A 12,624-nucleotide genomic window follows, 5' to 3' on the forward strand; every position below is an offset into this window, starting at 1 on the left:
TAAGGGTGACAATCAATTCATGACACTAAAAACTACAAACCACATGTCAGTAATCTGTGAAGCAAGCTGTCAGCCTTGCATAACATGATCGCATTCAGAACGTACTTTCCAGCTATGAAAACCCTTTAACAACCTTGTGTTGTATCAATCAGCAGCCACATGACATTACCTCCAGCCTTTGGCATTACCATAGATAAACTTCCTCAACTGCCTTTGCCAACCAGGAAGGGATGCATCAGAGGGCACTGCTGGTGCCACCATGCCTCCTCAGGAATGAGCTCTTACACAGCTCATCCATTATGCATTAGCTGATGTAAAATTTCCACCTTACGCAACTACGACCCGTTTCTTATGGCATTCTTAAGCAGAAATACAGATACTTTGCATTTCGTCTACCATATCCATTTACTCACAATGACCTGTGACAATAGTGAGCCATAGTTCAAGTGTGAGCGATGAGCCAGATCTGCACATCGCATTTACATGAGTTCAACACGGTTGCGACACGGAACCAGCAGGCACCTCACACGGCCTCAGACGCAGATTGCAATCAGATTAGCCACCTTGAACTATATCACACAAGAAAACTACACTAACTTTACAACTTTTCAGATAGAACATCCGCAAATGGATGAGTTTGAAGCTTGTCAATTCCTTTTTCAGATTGGAGAACAGCCCCTTTTCAGCCTCTCTACACAAATCTACAACATGTGCACTTTTGAATAAGTTTTGATAGAGCAACTTGACTTTAGGCATATCTCGAGCACCTTTGGTTGGTAGCCTGAATTTTTTGCAAATACTGCATGTATACTCTCACGATCGCAGTCACGATGGCCACTTGAAGCTGAAAGCATTATCTCCACAAAAATGTTTTGATCACATGGCTGGTCCAAGGAGAATTATCGCCTGCGCCGCTTTGCCTCGGGCTGTAAAACGACATAATATAGATATTAAAAGCTTTGCTTAGATATTTACAAGACATTTACATAAAGAAATTTTGATATGTAAACAAGGAAACAAGATTCCAAGGAGGCGCAATGTAAGCATACATACAGTACACATGCATACTGTAGATACTAGAGCCCTCACACACACACACACACACACACACACCTTTTCTTAAAAACACAAACAAGAAGCTTTCAGAGTACAACGCCTTAGAGTCAGAAGCACAACTACAAACCAAAACCTCCGTGTTTTCAAAGCTTGCATGACTAATCACAAGACGGGCACAACATGCCAATAGAAAAGAACAGACTGAACAGACTTTTAGCACTTCAATAACAACTGAACTGAGAGAGAGAGACGACACGCGACACGGAGTGGCGGAATTCCACCCCAGAGAGTATTGGCCCAAACCTTAGCACCCCTTTCGGTATTTCTTTATATTGCATCAACACAGTACAAGCCGGTACTCCAGACTCTGCACCTTCTCCAGGAAGCATGCCAGAGAATGAGCCCTAACCTCATATTTAAAGGCCCTAGGCCCCAAAAGCAGTTTACAGTGAAAAGTCTTCAAACTCAAAAGCATCTGGTGCAAAAGCAATGCCAAAAAGCTGCCAGCGTAAATCACGGAATTTCCGTACAGCAGTCTGCGCAAAACGCGAAAATCTGTACAGTCTGCCACGTCATCATGTCAACGCAATTATCGGAATTTCCGTACAGCTGCTATGTCATCAATTGCTACGCCAGTCTTCTGTGTGTGTGGGTCCTGCTTTATTTTAATCCTTTATGTCACTTGGGGCCCCATCGAACGGGGTCCCCATAAGTTGGTAGGACTCCTTCTTCTGTTACTTGTTCTTCTTAGGGTTTAGGCCCCTCGGTCGGCTTCTGTAAGTTGGCTCCATTCTTCAAGGCTTTGACACGTCAGTAGTTTGTGACATCTCCCCTTCTTGAAAGAGAGTAATTGTCCGCAATTACAGCATATCTGCAAAACAACTCAAGTTAGCTCAAAAATTTCTGAGGGACATTCCGAGGGACAATCAGTTCGCTCTTTTTGTTAAGGAGTTAGCTTTTCCTTTCGGCTCTTTTGATCAAGGAGTTAGCTTCTCCTTTCGTCCAGATCGGAACTCTTGATATTCCGGCGTAGTAAAATTAGCCATCACACCCAACCGTACTGATCTTCCACGGGTGTCTTGATGCACTAAAATTACATACCCTGGCAATCTCATCCAATTAAAAATATTCAGTGGTTGACACATCACAATGCAACACAAATGCTCATATATGCATGTTACAAGACATAGAAACATAAAGCCGCTGATTAACACTCCCCGCGCAAATAACCATCCAAGTCCGGGCCATGAGCTGTTCAACGACTCCCTCATCACTCCTCCCACAAATAACCTAAAAAGGTCCGGGCCATGAGATATAGAGGCCTTTTACAACCAAACGCCCCCAGACCGCAGCCTGCTTCGTTTGGAGGTGCTGAGAGTAACCACTGCTCAGACTTATTAATACTCCCCCCGTAAATAACCATGCAAGTCCGCGCCATGAGTAAAAAAAGCACTTTTCAATCATTCAATACTCCCCCCGCAAATAACCACAAGGATCTGGGCCATGAATATGAACAAGCATTCTCAAACATCTTTTCTCACCCTCCACCCGGGAGTGTAATCACCAATCGTTGAAACTAGTATTAAAACCAAAGTCAAACATTTCAAATCGGCACCAAGAGAGGTTCAAAATAGATACCATCCATTTCAAACAAAGCTTCAAGTACAAAACTGGCTCGCTGCTGCTCGCACCTGCCCCCTCTCCCCCCCTGCGCCATCGCCCTCCCTCACACCCTCGCGCTGCTCTCCCGCTTGTCCACCTCGCGCTGCCCCCTGCCCCTCGCGCTACCCCCGCTGTTGCCCGCTGCCAAGCTCAGCCAGCTCCCCCCTGCCGCTCCCCCCCCCCCCCCCCCCCCCCCTCGCGCTACCCCCCGTTGCTGCCCGTTGCCCAGCCAGCCCGAAGCCATTCCCGTAGTCAACCACGCCAGCCCACCCCCTCCCACTGTCTGCCCCCCTCGCCTGCTTTTTTACCGTTAGCCTTCTCCCTCTCCATTCTTGCTTGACGGGCGTTGCCAGCACCATTGACGTGCTCGGTCCAGCAGGTCTTTCCCCCCCTTTTTCGTCAACGATCCTCCGCCTTTTCTTTACCAGTAGCAGACACAGATGGCGTCTCATGCTCCACCGCGGAGGGACTCCAATGAAGCCCCCTCGCCCGACCCCGCTGAGCCCACCATTCGACTTGCTCTCTCGCCGACAGAGCAAGCGAGCCTAGCCGCTGAGGTAGAGCGATTGCAGGCGACTTCGGTCATCTGCAAAATTCTCGGCACCCGACCTAGCAGAGGAGAGCTGCGAGACCTTCTCCAGGCCCGCCTTCTCGCAGAGGTGGGCAAGATCTTGGATGTCCAGATTCTCGGACGCGGGTACTATCAGATCGAGTTCGAGACCTCCGAGATGGCTTCCAAGGTCATAGCTATGAGTCCACTGGCCATCCGAGCATCACGTGCCCACTTTCGACAGTGGCGACATGGTTTTGACCCGACTTCGGATATGCTAGTAGAGGAGGCAGACATCCCCATCTCGTTCTGCTTTCCGGGTTTACGGAGGGAGTACCGACCACTTCTTTCCAGGATTGGCTCCGCCATCTGGACTGTCCTGGAGACACCTCGTACGACAACATCAGTAGCTGCCAAGGCGGTTGGCATCCCCTCAGTTGGAGTTTTGGTCAGAGATACCCACACGCTCCCGAAGGTCATCCTTCTGCCTCGGGTGAGTGGGGGTTGGTTTAGACAGAGTGTGGAGTACTCGGGACTCCCGAACCAGTGCTTCATCCACGGAAGAGTCCACGACCTGCATCTTAGCCTCAACCCCAGCCTGCCAAGGCTGGGCCGCAGCCACAGTCAGCGGCACAGCGCACAGATTCAGAGCCACCCTCCGAGCCTGGGGCTCCAACGGAGGAGGGGTGGCAGCAGGCCCGTGGCAGTCTCGACGCCAAGGGCCACAGCGACAGCCTGGCCCTGAGAGTGGCCCTCAGGTGCCTACTCAGCAGCAGTGGGTTCCCACGGGGAACCGCTTTGGTCCTCTTGAGCAGGAGGAGTCCCCTACGCCAGCCTCCACCTCCGCTTCACCCTCGACAGCCGCTCCCCCTTCAGAGTTCCCCTCCTCCTCATCCTCCCCCCCACTCTCTGCTCCCATCGCCTCTCCACCTCGCCCCTCTACCTCTGTCGCCCCACCCCGTTCCTCTTCTCCTCCGCTCCCCCCAGCTCCTTCTCCACCCCCTCCTGCTCCAATTCCACAGTCGACTCAGGAGACTCGTCCCTCGCTGGTGGCTAGGAGATCTCTTGGCAGTGCCTTTGCCACGAGTCGCCTAGTGAGAGAGGGTCAACCCTTCTTGCGGCCCCCTCTGCAGATTCAAACATCCTCCCTTGCAGCTATCCCTCGTGGTCTGACGAGCATTGACCTCCGTCGCCGCTGGGACTTCTTCGACTACGGGTTCACTCGCTTTCTCGGCGATTCCGCAACAGACCACGAGGCAGCCTGCTTCAGGGTCCATGCTTTCTTCCTCGCCGCTAGGGGGACAAAGACCTTGGACTCAGCAGTTGGTTTCTCCTTCCCCCTCTGTGGTAGGGCCGAGACAGAGTGGTCCCTCGACTCCGTGTTGGGATGGTTGCATACACAGGTTCTCGAGTTCTCTCATCACATGGGAGAACTTGGAGTTACAAATTTGCTGCAAACTTTGTGGCCACTGGCCAAGTTTGCGGTGACACCCCCAGACTCAGCAGGATGTAGGCACATTGTGGTGTACTTCTTTGCTGATATGCAGTGTTTGCCTTGCTATGTATACATTCATGGGGACTCCTGGACAGAGGAGGTTGCTTTACGCACGGCTCGCTCTGCTTGGGCGTGGGCTAGGCACTCACTGCAGTCTCGCCTATCTAGAGGACGCTCGGATGCGGATTACTCCCCATCCAAGCCAGCCTCGAAGATAGCCCCTCTTGCTGCTGCGGCAGCATCTGTTCTCTCTCGCAATCCATGAGGATCGTCTCGTGGAACGTGCAGGGACTAGGTGGGCCCCAGTTTCAGAGACAGCGGGGCCGATCGCGTAAGGAGCTTCAACGTTGCCTTGTGGGAGGAGAGATTGATCTCCTTATGCTTCAGGAGCACCATCTGTGTGAGAGCCGCATTCGACGATGTGGTCAGATTTTGCGTGGACGATATGATACCTTTTGGTTAGTTGCTTTTGGACCTGGAGGCATCCAGGGTGGGGTATGTATGACTATTGCGGATTCATTGCAGCAAGCCATTGTGGGTAGAGGGATTATTGTGCCAGGTAGGGCTCAGTGGATTACTATGCAGGTTCAGGGTGGCCTTGTGGGCTTCCTGAACATCTATGCGCCCAATGTGGCGAGTACTCGTGCAGAGTTTTGGTCACAGATTGTTGAGTCTTTGCCGCAGGCTGACCATTGGTGTGTAGGAGGGGACTTCAACATGTTGGAGGACCCTTTTGACAGGATTGGAGGCAGCCATGCTACTGTGCATGAAGTCGAGTTAGCAGCGTGGGGAGGTTGTGTATGACTTTGAGGGTCTCGGATACATGGCAGCACTCTGGCTTTGTGAGGCCTCCAGCCAGTCTTGCCTTCTCTAGATCGGACCGCAGAGTGGGAGGAGTGAATCTATCGCGGATAGATTGCTTCTACACTAGTGACCACTTCAGTGACTTGGGGGGATCAGTGGGCTGGCAGGGACATCCTTCTCGGACCATGCCCAAGTGATCCTCACAGTGGCAGACAGGAAGAGGAGTGGGAGCACAATGCTTCGCATCCCAGAGCGGGTCTTGTTGGACTCAGCACTCAGAGAGAGGGTAGAGGCTCTCTGGACAGAGGGCGTGGACAGCCAGGTTCTCCCTGCAGACAGAGTGGCCTTAGGCCTAGCTCAACTTAGCCACTTTTTTCTCAAGGAGTCTCTGGCTCGTCGGGCTGAGGCGAGATAGGAGGAGCAACGTCTCAGACGAGGCATTGCTTCACTACAGAGGATGCAGGAGCAGCATCCAGACAGTCCATGGTTGGAGGAGCAGTTACAGCAAGCTCGACAGGAGCTTGCTAGCACAGAGGAGAGGCGTCATGAGTTTGCCTTTCACCGACAGGCATCTCAGTGGACTCAGGTGGGTGACAGAGACTGTGGGACCTTGGCACTCGCATGCCAAGGTCAATCAATTGAGGAGACCTGATGGGTCAGTTGTTTGTGAGCCCGAGGATATGCGTGCAATTGCTACTGACTTTTACCGTGAGTTACTGTCGGCTGAGCCCCAATCAGAGCGGCAGGATGCATGTGGGGAGCAGGTTTGGGCACAGATGCCTTGTCTTGTGACTGAGGAGATGCGCCAGAGGCTAGAGATGCCACTTCAGCTTGAGGAGCTGCACACGGCTCTTAGGGCCCTCCCTCGTGGTAGCTGTCCAGGTGAGGATGGACTGACTCCCAGCTTTTTCTTGGAGTACTGGGACCTGCTTGGCCAAGATCTTTGTAGTGCCTTTCAGTACATTTTGCACACAGGAGTGATGCCTGATAGCATGAGTGAGGGCCTGATTTACCTCATTCCAAAGGAGGGTGGCTCCTTGGATGAGATTCGAGAGTGGCGCCCCATCACCATCCTCAACTCAGCCTACAAAATTCTTGCCAAGGCTCTGAGTTTGAGGATTCAGCCACTTTTGGAGGGCCTTATACATGGGACTCAGACAGGTTTTGTCAAGGACGCAGTATCCTTGACAACATCTTCACTTTCTGGGAGGCTTCTGCCCTGGCACGGCTCCGTGGAAAGGACCTTGTGATTCTTCTTCTCGATTTTGAGAAGGCATACGACACAGTTGACTGGGACTTTCTAGAGGGCACTCTACGCAGGATGGGCTTCTCACATGCTTGGATCAGAGCGGTGGCAGCTTTGTACAGACAGGCTCACAGTCAGGTGCTTTTGGCAGGAGGTAGAGGTGAGCGCTTCATGCTCACACGCTCGGTCAGACACGGTTGTCCTCTTGCCCCCTTTCTATTTCTGTTCTATGCGGAGGCGATGAGCAGATTTTTGGTGTCACATCAGGTTGGTCTGAGGGGCTTAGCACTCCCTATTTGGGGAGATGAGCTACTGGACACTGAGTTTGCCGATGACTCAGCCTTGTACTTAGAGGGCCAGGAGGCCAATCTGCACAGATGTGAGCAGGCTTTAGAGACCTTCTGTTGTGCATCGGGTGCACTGATCAACTGGAGAAAGACGGTGGCTTTCTCGGTTGGCAATGCTCCTGTGCCAGATTGGATGCCAGGAGAGGGTTTCAGGTGGATTCCCCCAGGCACTGCAGTTCGGTACTTGGGTTGTTAGGTTGGTTTGGGCTTGTCTCCCGAGCAGCAGATTGCTCCTCTTCTCCTGTCCATCAGGAGAAAGCTGCTACATTGGAGCTCAGCACGACTTTCGCTGGTTGGTAGAGTAGTAGTTGCCAATTGGGTGTTGTTGGCGACTATGTGGTACATCACTTCTTGCTGGATCTTCTCGAGTTCTTGTATCAGCCATGTAGAGAGGCTGATCAGGAACTTCCTTTGGTCAGGTCGTGACACTCAGATTGCCCGAGCCAAGGTGGCTTGGTCGGTCATCACACTTCCTTGTTCTCAGGGAGGGCTTGGGATCATTGATCCAGCACAACAGAGCAGAGCCCTTCTTGGGAAGTTTGTAGTCAGAGGACTTCTTCGAGGAGAGGAGCCCTGAAAGGAGTTCTTGCTACAAAGGCTTCGTGCCAGGGTGCCTCAGTCAGGAGGCCCCTGGCAACCTTCGACCAGATGGATCTTTACAAAGTTGCGCCAAGTTGGTTTGAGCAGGAGACTGGAGGACCGCTTCGCAGTGAGTTTGCTTCGATCTTGGGAGCTCTTATGGCGTGGCCTAGAGCAGAGACAGCCGACGTGCACGGAGGAGCGCCTACGGCAGCCCCTCGTCTGGAACCCCATGGTTAGCACTCAGAGAGGCCACTTGGTTGGTAGTCGGCCTCATGTTTCTTGGGGTCCCATGGAAGCAGGTCCAGCGCGCTCTCTAGGTGACTGGCTAGAGTTCACACGTTTGTCAGAGGAGGTGCAAGGTTTCCAGCTACACGGCATGAGAGGGGTGCAGAGCATGTGTCAGGACATCTCAGAGTCAGTTCCAGCTGAGTGGCTCACGCCTCTCGAGCCAGTAGCACCCCGGTGGATGGGAGCCTTCACACGACTGGAGGTTCTCATTTCAGTCAGGGCCAGCTCAGAGTTTGTCTCAGCCCTGTTCTTCGAGCTTCAAGGTGGGGGACGACTACAGCGAGTTGCAGTAGAGGCCCCGCAGGTAGCAGAGTGCTGTTTTCAGAGGATCCGAGTAGTGGGCATCTGTGGGTGGACCTGCGTCATAGACCCCGACCCAGCAGTTCTTGAGTCCTGTTTGAAAGCATCCAAAACATCGGCCTTCTTGTAGTAAGGTGTCTCCTTGTTGAGGTGTCAAACGAGGCCTTTGTGGTTGACTTTCACGATACTCTCGAGAATTTGTTCGTTGTTGCCGAGAGTTGTGGTTAGTGGCCGAAGATTGTAGCCAACTGCAGCATTGTCCATAAGTTCTTGCATACTTGGATAGACAATATTCCTGCAATGGTGATGGTAGTCCAATGGTGTATCGCTCGCATTGGGCCTCCAAGGGAATAGATCTAAAGAAAGACACCACAAGGTACACGTCGAGAAACCTTTGGTTATATTCGTCCATGGTTTCGGTGGCAAGCATTTCCAAGTTGCCCCACTCTGCCAAAATCCGTACTTCAAACATAGAAGTCATGTAACTAGGTGCAAAAACTGTCTTGAAAGCTTGCCAAATCCTTGAAGCATGCGATTGTGTCGCGATCAAACTCCACCATTGCATAGCATTATCTTTAAGAAATCCCGTTGCTCGAGAAATCTTGGATTCTTCTGTATAGTTTCCCAACGCATAGATGTTGTCGAATTGCTGTAGAAACTGCAATGCTTTCTTGCAATCTTTCACCCCGAAAAAGTGAAAATTTTGATTGTCGTGCCGCCATCTTTGAAATCTTTGGGTTGGTTAGGCGCACATCCCGGGTATGGATAATAAGGGTATCCATATGGGCTCCAACCATTGTAGCCTGGTGGCGGTGGTGGTGGTGGCAAAGGCGGTTGCACTGGATCGAGGTCAGATGGCTGCACCATATTCTTGAAAACTCCCTCGATCGGAAAAGACGGCTGAGAAGGTTGCCCATTGGAAGCTCTCGTACCTTTCGATGCCGGAGGAGGAGGTACCACCTGGGGCATCACAGGGGGTAACATGTAGTTCAAAAATTGTTGAAAACTTTACAGTATCGGAAGATTCTACTGAGGATGCCGCGAAAGAATGTCGTGGAGTTTGTTGAGCAAAAACTGCAAATATTCTGCTGAATCCATGAATTCCAAATCTTGGGTTCTTTATGGCTTATACCCTGTAAGACACAGCGATGAAGACGGGAGCACGCTCGATGCGCGATGAAGTAAGGGTGGGAGTGGCTAATAAGTCCGGGTTGGAGGGCGAAGATACCTCGAATCAAATTCCAATAGCTCTGTCTGCTCTCTTGTAGGACAGGTATGCTTTCAGAAAAGCACACGCCTGATGCTTTGATACCACTGTCACAAGACGGGCACCACGTGCGAATAGAAAAGAATAGACTGAACAGACTTTTAGCACTTCAATAACAACTGAACAGAGAGAGAAAGAGATGACAAGCGACACGGAGTGGCGGAATTCCACCCCAGAGAGTATTGGCCCCAAACCTTCGCGCCCCTTTCGGTATTTCTTTATATTGCATCAACACAATACAAGCCGGTACTCGAGACTCTGCACCTTCTCCAGGAAGCATGCCAAAGAATGAGCCCTAACCTCATATTTAAAGGCCCTAGGCCCCAAAAGCAGTTTACAGTGAAAAGCCTTCAAACTCAAAAGCATTTGGTGCAAAAGCAATGCCAAAAAGCTGCCAGCGTAAATCACGAAATTCCCGTGCAGCAGTCGGCGCAAAAACGCAGAAATTCGTACACCTTGCCACATCATCATGTCAATGCAATTATCGGAATTTCCGTACAACTGCCACATCATCAGTTGCTACGCCTCTGTTCTCTGTGTGTGTGGGTCCTGCTTTATTTTAATCCTTTATGTCACTTGGGGCCCCATCGGACGGGGGTCCCCATAAGTTGGTAGGACTTCTTCTTCTGTTACTTGTTCTTCTTAGGGTTTAGGCCCCTCGGTCGGCTTCTGTAAGTTGGCTCCATTCTTCAAGGCTTTGACACGTCAACAATTTGTGACAACTACAAAATTGCCAGTCAAAAAACCACCACCCAACAGGCAAGGAGGCACTAGTGGTAAACTTACCCCCAACACACAACAACAATATATTACATGACCTATAAGAGAGAACCTGTGTATTTAAATGAGATTGGTATTGTGCCCCATCCACTACATTCTCAGAATTGTAGTAGCTGCTACTGAAGAGCAGGAGCCATTCAACTGCTCCTCTATTGAAGCACTCAACAAGGTGAACCATCGTCTCTGGATATGGCCACCATTTCACAAAATTGGCTTCAAATGGCAATAAGGTACTTCAACTGGCTATTCCACAGCTATATTGACAACATTCTTCGGGGCAGTAACCAAAAGCATACCATCTTTCATCTGAGACTTAATTTTGTCCACCTGCACATTCTCTGGCAGAAACAGCTTGGCAGAGTAAACACCCACATTATCAGCGAGGACACTTGCTTCGTCATCCATGTTCTCCACTAGCTCTGCTATTATCCTTTTGTCTACATACCTGCCCCTCACAACCAGCTTCCCATCATCCACATAGACCTTCACGTTCTCTTTTGCAATCCCTGGCATATCCATTCTGAATCTCACAGCATTTTCATCTTGTGCAGTAGCCCAAGCTCTCCTCTGAGTGGGCAGGGAGACGCGACATGGAACAATATAAACATCTGTTGTATCATCAACAGCCTGCACTGCATTGTCAAACTGGACTTCTACGTTGTCTTGAATGTCCTCATCTTCATCAGTAGTAGTAGTATCATCTCTTCTTCAGCACTGACAACATCATCACGAGCTCTATTTGCAGACCTGCGAGTTGCGAAAGTGCGAGCCGCAATGTATGATTCCACACCAGAGCCTGAAGCCCTTGAAATAAGAAAGGGCAGAAAAGAGAGCCTTTTGACAAGTAATGCCATCGAGAAAATTGAAGAAGCAGCAGCAAAACCTCAGGCGAGGATGGAAGAAGAGGGGAAGACCGGCTCGCAGGCAACCAGACGGCAGTCCCACACACACACATACACACAGATTTCATTATTGTCAAGGTCAAATAATACCTATATGACCAAGTAAAACGATAAAAAGTGGCTCCATCATATAATTGATACAACTCACAACTTTTACCTTCTCCCTTTTTTAATTTTTGCAGGAACAAGGAGCTAGATGAATCCAGGAAGAGCCCAAATTCACCTATGCAGGATAGTGCAGCTATACACTCATGGTACAACATCTCGACTGACGTCATCAGTGCCCAATAGTGGGTGCAGAAAACCACCACACGCACACAAATGAGCATACATCTACACAAAGTTCAGCGTAGAGTTTCTGTCATGACTCCAGAGGTCAAGGGCAGACTCAGCCACGATGAAGCCTAGCACTAGAAAAAAGCTCAGATAGAAAGAATTAATGCACCAAAAAAGGTAGTCGATGGCGCATACACACCACTAAGAATAGGAAGAATTTCCACACTATCAACTGGTCGCAACTTGGATGAAAACTTCATAATGTGAAATCTACATGTCCGCTAATACAACTAAAACATATACCTAGATGAATCAAGGAGGAGCCCAAATTCACCTATGAAGGAAAGTGCAGGCTATAGACTCATGGTAATCATCAATAAGACAATATAACCATCATGCATAGTATTACCTAAATATTGCAGCATCCCCACTAACATCATCAATTCCCAATAGTGGGTGCAAAACTAGGTACTTACATATGCTCCCAATTCACAACACACACCACACGCACACGCACACGCACACGCACATGAGCATACATCAACACAAAGTTCAACGTACTGAGTTTCTGTCATGACTTTGGAAATCAAGGGCAGAATCAGCCGCGATGAAGCCTAGCACTAGATAGAAAGAATTAATCCAACATAAAAGGTAGTTGATAGGGCATAAGAATAGAAATAATTCCATGATATCAACGGTCACAACTTGGACGAGAACTTCACAATGTGAAATCTGCATGTCCACTCATACAACGAAAACTATACCTAGATGAATCCAAGAAGAGCCCAAATTCACCTATGAAGGAAAGTGCAGCTATAGACTCATGGTAATCACCCATAAGACAATATAATCAACTTCATCATGCATAGTATTGACTATGTACTACAACATCCCCACTAATGTCATAAGTGTCCAATAGTGGGTGCAGAACTAGGTATTAACATACGCTCCCAACACAACACAACACACACACACACACACACACACACACACACATGAGCATTCATCACCACGAAGTTCAGCGTACTGAGTTTCGGTCATGACTCCGGAGATCGGGGGGCATACTAAG

At 49.9% G+C, this 12,624-nt stretch overlaps 1 protein-coding gene and 1 pseudogene across 1 annotated transcript in view; both read right to left on the reverse strand.

The window, feature by feature from the left end:
• Positions 1–327: 327 nt before the first annotated feature.
• The window catches only part of LOC147422352 (chromatin remodeling protein EBS-like), a 73,098-nt gene continuing 60,801 nt past the window's right edge, over positions 328–12,624 (reverse strand). The window contains exon 5 of the mRNA XM_086503332.1: positions 328–926. Within this exon, the coding sequence (XP_086359458.1) occupies positions 900–926 (27 nt within the window). The 3' untranslated portion in view covers positions 328–899. The remainder of the gene's footprint in view (positions 927–12,624) is intronic.
• On the reverse strand, positions 10,239–11,270 carry LOC147422353 (uncharacterized; annotated as a pseudogene).

This window comes from Adiantum capillus-veneris, chromosome 27 (assembly GCF_014529385.1).
Source record: "Adiantum capillus-veneris isolate H3 chromosome 27, ASM1452938v2, whole genome shotgun sequence".
NCBI lineage: Eukaryota > Viridiplantae > Streptophyta > Polypodiopsida > Polypodiales > Pteridaceae > Adiantum > Adiantum capillus-veneris.